At 43.2% G+C, this 9,212-nt stretch overlaps 1 protein-coding gene across 2 annotated transcripts; it reads left to right on the forward strand.

The window, feature by feature from the left end:
- Positions 1–1,328: 1,328 nt before the first annotated feature.
- On the forward strand, positions 1,329–6,890 carry LOC133890725 (protein FREE1-like). 2 transcript variants are annotated; one of them, XM_062331235.1, is made up of 10 exons: positions 1,329–2,261; positions 2,436–2,522; positions 2,607–2,738; positions 3,628–3,762; positions 4,151–4,216; positions 4,303–4,413; positions 5,017–5,109; positions 6,362–6,389; positions 6,477–6,550; positions 6,663–6,890. In XM_062331235.1, the coding sequence occupies exons 1-10, from the start codon at positions 1,536–1,538 to the stop codon at positions 6,738–6,740; spliced, it is 1,530 nt and encodes a 509-aa protein (XP_062187219.1). In that variant the 5' UTR covers positions 1,329–1,535; the 3' UTR covers positions 6,741–6,890. The 2 variants fall into 2 exon arrangements, with proteins under 2 accessions (XP_062187219.1, XP_062187218.1); XM_062331234.1 differs by having other exon boundaries at positions 1,330–2,261; positions 6,359–6,389.
- The last annotated feature ends 2,322 nt before the right edge of the window (positions 6,891–9,212 follow it).

Raw genomic sequence — 9,212 nt, forward strand, 5'->3', positions numbered from 1 at the left:
AAAATTTAGGATTTTTGGAGCAATAAAAAATCACTATCTAAACAGAGAAAATAGTAAGAGAAATTGAAGCTATCAGTATTGTTCACCCGTGGGTCCATCGGTCAGCATCGGTTCCTCATCTGTTCTGTCTGATAGCGAGCCTCTCCTGCTACCTGGATCTAGAGGGCGATACATACTGTATAGTAAGCGTACAGATATAATGAGAGAGTTGGCGATAGGGTTGGAGACGATTTTTTTGAGGCTAATAGTTATTTTTGACGATAGAAAGTTGAAAAGGGAGTCGGTTGGAGTTGGTCTCACAGCATCTCTAAAAGTCTCCTAATCTCACTTTCAATAGTTAAATTTAGAGGATTTCACCCTAAATTCTAGCTCTAACAACTTCTCAATATCACTCCTAATATTTACTAACCCCAAAATTGTCCCTTTCATTGGCTAAATATGGAGAACACTCCCTCGCTCCCAACAACGTCTTATCACCATGGGCCCATCCTTCGTCCGCCCACCAAGAGTTTGGCCCTGCCCGCTAGAGCTCGGCTCTGCCCTGCCCCTGCTCGACAAAAACGAGTCGCTGCTCGCCGCTGCTCTACCACCTTGGCGAGCGCCTTGACGGACCCCTCCCCGTGCCCGAAAGGGGCGCCGAAGTTGGAGATGAAGGTATTGTGCGTCGATTCGGCAGTGAAACAACAAGTTTTGTGTTGAAACTTCATGGAGGAGCGTCACTTGACCTCGCTCCCTTCTTTCCTCAGCTCAGGCTTGTCAGATCTGGTCTGGGTTCATCAGATTCGATAGGATAAGCGCTTTACGGTGAAGTTTGGCAGTGCTCTGAGGACGAAAAGGGCATCGGTTCGGCAGGGACGCATGCGGAAATGGGGTGAGCAACTTCGCATGACACTCCTCCAGCGGATGGAGGCTCGGCTGGGGAACTCAAGCTCGGTAGCGATGAATTTGGGGTGGCATCTATGGTGAAGCTCAGTGGCTATAGCGTATCAGTGTACTCTATGTCTTGGTGTGAGAGAGTGAGGGAGAGGATGAGCAGGGCCGAACCAAGAGCGAGAGGCAGGTGACGAAGCAGGAGAGAGCAGGGGTGTGAACATAGCGGTGCGGTCCTGATCTGGTATTGCCATGGTTGAGACTTCTTGAGACGATGATAAAAAAGAAAGGGAGAGAAGAGACGTATGACAATCAGGGTCTACTCGTCAGTTGAAATGTAGAGAATAGAGTATTAAAAGTCAGTTGGAGAGAAAAAAAATTAAAGAGTAAATTTTATTAAGAATATTTCTTATATAGAGATATTAGGAGTGAGTTTTAAAGAATGCGTTGGAGATGCTCTTACCCGCATTTGGCATACGTACTCGTCAACCTGCCCTCGCGAAGGAACCCTTCTTCCCGTGCAGCAAACGCAAACGCGAAGCAACGAATCGAATCAGACCTCGCACTCGCAGGGGGGAAAAGGCGAAGAAAAAATCGCCCTCCACCTCGTCGGCATCGGCGCCACCGACCTCGAACCCTTGCCCCAGTCCGATCGACCACCGGAGATGCACCACGGAAGCGGAGACTACGCCTCCTCCGGCCTCCCCGCCCACTACTACCCGCACCAGTATGCGCCGCCGGCCCCGGCCCCGAATCCCCACCCCGCCGCGGCCGCCACCGACGCTCCGATGCCGGGGGCGGGGAGCTACGCCTCCGCGCCGCCCTACTCCGTCGGCGGCTACCCGGACCAGACGCCCTCCGCCCCGTCCTACTCGCAGCCGCCGCCCCAGTACGGCTCTGGGTACCCGCCCTACAACAACCCTACGCCCTACCCGCCGGAGCCGTACTACACCTACCCGCCGCCCACTCAGCCGGCAGCTCCGCCGGCTGCGGAGCCCAACCCTCCGCCGCTGCCCTACGACGCCCCGTACTATGGGGGCGTGTACCAGCCGCGGGCCGCGGGGTACGACAACGACGATTACCTGAACGAGGGCGCGTACGCGTACAGCGGCGGCGGTGCCGGCACGGAGCCCTATGGGGCGCGTGGCACGGCGCCGGCGCGGTCGGGATCCGCGCTGTTTGATGACTACGGGCGGTCGATTAGTCTCCCGTCTGGAGGGGAGCAGCAGTCGTGGAGCGCTGGTGGTGGCGGTAGGGGTGGGAGCTTTGGGAAGATTGCGAGGGCGGTTCCAAAAGCTGAGACGCATGAGGATGCGAGTGGTGGTGCACAGAAGTTTCGGGTTAAGCTGCTGCCAGAGGGCGCTGGGAACCCTACTGATGTGCTTTGTCAGGTACGATATTGAAAAGATTGATGAAATTATGCATCATAGGATATGCTAGAATTCACGAAATTTCCTCAGGAAGTTCTATAATTCTTTTCCACCACATTTAGTAGTTACCATTTATCACAAAGAAAAAGTAGCTGTCATTTTGACACGTGGGATGTATTGATGGTGCTGTTGCAGATTGGTCTGGATGGAATTCGCATGCTTGATCCTAGCTCAAGCAGGACACTAAGGATTTATCCCCTCGATTCACTGACGAGATGGGAGGTAAGTTGGTCAGGCTTCTATTGAGAAGATTATATCAACACAAATGCACAGTGAGATTAATGTTTGTTTGCTGTGCTTATTTAGGTTTTGGATTCAAATATATTTGCATTTTGGGCGAAAACTTCGGTTGATATTGAAGCAAAGAGAATTAGGCTGAAGTCAAACAGTTATACTTCCAATACTATGCTTGACATTGTGACAGCAGCAACAGTGCAGGTATTGTAACAATACCATTTTCTCCTGTCTGTTAATATTTAGGCTCATGTTTCTATTGAAAACAATCAAAATGCTTCTTTGTAATGCCTTATCTTCATTATATTTGTGCCTTTTGGTTTCATTTATCAGAGTTGCTGTATATCTTAACTATATCTGTGATGAGAAGCCAAGTGAATTAATCTTGTCTGCTAGCATGCTGCAGTTTTAAGGTGTTATCTCATCTGGTCCAGTTTATTTGTTTTAGCTTCATGCACATATAACAAGTAGTTGATGTACTAGTTTTTTACATGGTTTGCTCCTATTGATTGTATGTGCTTATCTGTTATCTCTCATCAATACCTTAAGTAATCACTAAGGGCAGTTGGAGGAAAATTTTGCTTAGAAAAACCAAAGTAGCAAGTACGTACAAACAAAACTAACTTGCTGAAGTGGCTTATACTTTGGGCTGGAGGTAGCAACAATAAAAAGATGGATGTGTGATGAATATCACATTTTTCATAGTACCACTGGAGATCTGAGACACAGCACTCATAACCAGTAAAATGGCATGTTATTTTTCACTGTCATGTTATCCTTTAAAGTTATTTCTATCCAAATGTTTGCTGTGTTTGAATTGCACCTCTTTTTTTTTTTTTTTTTTGAAAGGGATACAAATTGGATAACTTGGACGTTGGATGGGATTGCTATTCTTTTGCCTGAATTTTTGTAGAAACCTTCCTAATTTTTTTAATAAATTTTACTACAAATATAGGTTGCTGAAAACTTTAAACTATCTGCTTGGCGTTGTATTTGGTTGAGTGGGTCACTTATGCATGCAGTGCATTGAGCAATTTTGTTTTCTGGATAAATTGAACGGCACTTTTTTAACTTTGTGCTTCTATATAATTAGTTTAAGGAGATTGGTGGAGATGCAAGAGACAAAGGAACGGTGGACTCTGGCAAACCTTCGGTACAATCAAATGAGAAGAAGAAAGGTTTTGATTGGATGTTTACAAAACCTGTTGATGAAGTGAAAGACCATTGGGTAAGCTGGGCTGTAATATCCATTGATTACTTGACCTTACCCTCAAGATTAACGAAACCATTCTGGCTTAGCTATTTTTTGCTCATGTTGCTCGACATGTTATTTTGATAAAAATTGTGTAATGTCTGCTCTGCCCTGCTGATTCATGTAATTGGCTATGTGATTCATCCTTTACATGGCAATACATTTTCTAACCCTTCATTAAACATTTCATCAGATCATGTTCATCACTTCTGTTCTATTAGTTGTATGTTAGGGATCTTACTCTAAGTTCTTCGTGACAGTATTTATCATCTTTATCACCCTTTCATTAATCTTATGATTGTCTATTTCTTCACTTGTTATTTCATTGTCTGCAAGTATCTAATTTGTTTTTGGCCCTCTCTAGGTTCCAGATGAGGTTGCCAAGAATTGCCACTCGTGTGGTGTTGATTTTAGTCCATTTAATCGCAGGGTAATCTATTATAGCATCTTTGTTCATGTACTTATTATCTCTTATGTTGAAATTTTAATGCATTGAGATGGGTTCCTTTTTCGCAGCATCATTGTAGGAACTGTGGTGAAATCTTCTGTGACAAATGCAGTCAAGGAAGAATTGCTCTGACAGCTGAGGATAATGCTCCACTTGTCCGAGTTTGTGATCGATGCATGGTACATTCTGCTACTCGGTTGTTATTTAATTATTTCGTTCATTTTATGTTGACTGGACTCACTTCAATGTTAGTTTTATTTTGTTAGTTCTTTTATTCACCCCAAATTTATGAACAACGCCAGCATTATTTAATGAAGGCTATCCACTGTTGTAGTTGTCAGTTGTCACTTCTTTGTTGCTAGCTGTTTGGAACAAGGATTACATTGTTATAGGTCTGTAGCTAGCTCATCTTGCTACTTTGCATCGTAGTGCTACTTCAGTATAGTTGACCCATCCTATAGCTAAGGCTATTTGGTTAGTATAGCTATGTACTTAATTATTACTGACTAATTGTGCTTTAAGCATGTGTTGCTGGGTTGTTGGTATGTACCTAAATACATCTTGGCTGTATTTATTTTTTGCACTAGGACTACATATGTTTGCTTGTTGCTTTGCTACTTATATCTTTTGTTTATTAAATTAGTACTATTCTGGGCAGTATTTCACATTTGCACTGCACCAATCGCTATTATGAGTTTTGTATAGCTTTATGTGGATTCTATGTTTGGCGGTTTGTGGAGTTGCTGTGCCCATGTGTTCATAATAGTTCTTATATCTTACAGGCAGAGGTCACTCAAAGGCTTAGCATTGCAAAGGAAGCTGCCAACAGATCTGTCACTGTGCAAAGTCATGAAGATCTTGCAAGAAAACTTAAGGTGATATACTAGATGATAGACACTTTCTCTATATCGTATATTAATTTAAGTGGCCTATACAAACTGCTAAAATGTGTCAAGATTCCTTTCACCATTGACGTCCTAGATCATCTTGCCAAAACATGGTCAAATTGTGGGTGGCCAATTTCAAAAACAAATTTCGGTAGTCCATGTTTTTTCGCATGTTGATAGGGCAAAAGCTGTACTAATTACCGATGAAGATGTTAGTCATAGAATCAAAGCCGGATGGATGAAATAGCACCAAGCTTCTGGCATCATTTGTGATAAGAGGGTACCACAAAAGCTGAAAAGTAAGTTCTACAGTGCAACGATTCGACCCGTGATGTTATATGGCGACGAATGTTGGCCAACTAAAAGGCGGCATGTCCAACAGTTAAGTGTAGCGGAGATGTGTATGTTGCGATAGATTTGTGGCCATACAAGAAAGGATCGGATCCGAAATGATGATATGCGTGATAGGGTAGGGGTAGCGCCAATTGAAGAAAAGCTTGTCCAACATCAGTTAAGATTGTTTGGACATATTCAATAGAGGCCTCCAGAGTCACCTGTATATAGAGGGATACTGAGGCACGCTGATAATGTGAAGAGAGCCAAAGGTCGACCAAACTTAACATGGGAGGAGTCTGCAAAGAGAGACTTGAAAGAATGGATATCCCCAAAGAACTATCCACGGATAGAAGCGTGTGTAAGTTAACAATCTAAGTGTTAGAACCGTTATTACTTTATTTTTTACTATTACTAGTACCTTTATTATCATTATTATTTTCTCATCATCTTCTTAGTTGGATCTTGTAAGTTTTATCTCTGGCCTACCCAACTTGCTTGGGACAAAGGCTTTGTTGTTGTTGATAGGGCAAAAGCAGGCACTAACCGAAGTACCAAACAGGCTTGTATGAGCAACGTCAATGTTCTCCAATTATAAATGGCAATATTGCTGTTGTAACTTTGCTCATTGTTTTGAAAGCCAAGATAATATTTACCAGATGTTGTACAATCTACCTGCAAGCTATAGGTCCCAAACTTTGGATCATATTGGTTCAAGAACTGAACTAAATGAAGTTACAAAGTTAGAAAAGTATCATCATCCCATGAAGTGCCTTTAGGAAATTGCGCATCATTATGGTTGTGCACAAGGGCAACGAGGAAAAAAAGGATCATGAATCTGAAATATAGTGTATTAACTTGTTTTCCAATATTGATGATTCTAACAAATTTATGCTTTGATTAGGAGGAAATGGAGAGAAATCGCAAGTCCTCAGGTACTACTTGCTTTTCATCCCAATATATAAGTTTTAAATTATATTGACTGCAGTGCACCAAAATTCTTAAATTTCTGCTTGAAAAAGGTCCGGCATCTGGAGGTGGATCTGGTACCAGAATGAGGGAAGTCGCATGCCCTACCTGCACTGTCCATCTTCAGGTATGTCAAATAGTTGTAGGGTTGCATAGCACAAATGCAAAGACTCTCTTAGTAATGTCCCACTTTGGTCCCTGGCGTATTAAGTATTAACCATTTGGCTGTGGAATTGCAGGTTCAGGTTCCAACATCTGGTTCGGAAACAGTGGAATGTGGAGTGTGCCAGCACGCATTCCTTGTCAGCGCCAATTGATACACCGGGAGACGCAGCATGTTATAGAAATTACTCTGTTGGTAACTCATTTCTTTTGGTTCTATACATGAAAAGTGTGCGTTTAGCCTGTACATCTTTCCTTGATTGTGTTGGTGATCACGATGGGATATATATTTTTTCTTTCGTGTATATGAGTGCATTCCAAATTAGGGAGTATTGCTGCTGAATTGCTGGGTGTATGCGGAGGATACCGATATAATACTCGTTGGTGAAGACCGAAGACATGCTCATGCCTCTCACATCTGTCTTACCTCTTCTTGACTACAGTTCTATCTTGGTTTTTTTAGTAGCTTCGTGCCCTTTCAGAGACAAAAGGGAATACCTTTCAAGCAATTCAGGTGCAGAATGCCACCTATCAACTATTTTAATTTCTTACGCTGTGTATTTTGCGTTATAAGAGTGGAAGCACTGTTCTGGTTGGATCATCCTACGTTGAGGTCGCCGAGGGGTGGGTTGTATACTCGTATCTGGTTTAAAGTGACGTAGCCCATATTCGACATACGGTGTGTCGAATATGGTCTTTGTTTGTCGTGCGGTTATTAATTTGATACACAGTATGGTTGATATTCGGTACACGATGTACCGAATACGAATGTTAAATTTATAAATATAATAGTATATTATCTATTTCAATAATATGTTTATGTATATTATCTAATTTTGGATTTTTTCCTAAGAACCAGGCAGCGGTAATGCCACGCAAATTTCAGCTGTTGATTCTTATGCTAAAGTTTTGGCTTCCCAGGTCACGTTTGCGCTGTATCATGTGAGGCAAATGCACTCGATGTCCTAAAAACCCAACAGCAGACAGGAACTGGAAATGAGATAAACTAGGCCAAGTTAGCATGCATGCCGCTCCATCAAGAACTCCCTGTCTCATTCAACCGATCCATCATTCCTGTCGAACCGGCATTCCTGACAAACAAACAGGGGTTCAAAAGGGACATCAAATAATCAAACCCCAAGCAACAACACTACATTCTCTGTACCATGTTTGCGCAGCTAGCTTGGAGAACTTTCTAGTGTTCCATCCAGGCAAGATTGCAGGGAGGGCAGGATCCTAGCAACATCCATGTGGCTGCCATCCACGGACGGGGCCACGCATCATGCATGGACTGACTGCAAAACTAAAAAATATACTCCTCTTTTGATCGTAAATGTAGATCGTTTTAGATTTATGCACAAAGATTAAAAAAGTAGATCAAATGATTTTGTTGCACTTTATTTATTTTGTATTGGAAAATATAACTTATTTATTCGTGAGAGTAATAGTATTATTAAAAAAGATGAGGCGGGAACAAAAGAGAAAAAATGCATAGAAATTCGAGAATGACTTATATTTAGAGAACAGTTAAGGAGACTAAAATAACCTACATTTGTAATTAGAAGAGTATAAGAAAAGAGCGAAAAATACATGCATCCATACTACGTGCCGTACGTTAACCGGGTACGTCTCTGCGTCGCCATGCCGAGCACGGCACGTTCTTGCCATGATCAATCTCCCTCAAGCCTCGAAAGCAGCGTCTCTCTCGATCGCCTCGTCTAGGGCCGCGGCGCAAGCACCATCATTCTGTTCCTGAAAGCGTTTGATTACGACGGCATGCAAAACTAAAGCATCGAAAAGTTATTCGGTGCAGACACCGGCTGAAGTAGAAAGAATCGACAGCGAACGACAACTGCGTGGGGGATACTGTAAAAGCCTATGCGGTCTGTGGAAGCAGTTTCTCGAAATGGCACGCATGCAGCGACGTGATCCGATGAGTAGAAGCTGCAGGAGCAGCTAACCTGAACCGACGACATGGCGCCTCTGCGTGCGTCGGCGTCATGCGGGTGATGTGTGAGCGTCGCGGAAGCAGAGGTGCTCGAGTTTCTGCAGCTACAATGAGAGCAGACAGGGTCTAGGTTTTCGAGCTTTTGGGTGTAGCATCCATGGCGAATTTGACGAGGCCTTTTCATCCGAGCCTGCAGCTACAATGGCTGCGTGCCTGCAGTTTCTGCTCCTAATCTTGCTGATCGATTGTGCTTTTGACCGGCATGCACTTTGACGACGGTCGTATGGTATAGTTAGTGTTTATTCAGTTTTGGACAACCGAACTGAACAGGAGTTGGAGAGTAGGGGTAATTTTTGAGCATTCATTGCTGAAAAACAGTCTGAAAGTAGTATGTGTTTTTCATACTGTTCTGCTGAGAGATGTACTATTGCCAACGAAAAATCTTGCAGAAGCATTTGATCTATACCGATAGTGTAACAACCAAACGTTTCAATTGTTGTCCTAATGCAGCTCTTGTTTGCTTTTGGGGAGCTTGGTACGTTTCTCCTGCCCATTTGTATGCTACAATAAAAGGAAAAACGGACTAGGAGCACTAGTTTGTTGCACTGAGTTTCTTTCAGCACTCCAGCTGAACTTCTTTTATTGCTCCAACTATCATACGCATGACCAAACTTGGAGA

This window comes from Phragmites australis, chromosome 14 (genome assembly GCF_958298935.1).
Source record: "Phragmites australis chromosome 14, lpPhrAust1.1, whole genome shotgun sequence".
In the NCBI taxonomy this organism is placed as follows: Eukaryota; Viridiplantae; Streptophyta; class Magnoliopsida; order Poales; family Poaceae; genus Phragmites; species Phragmites australis.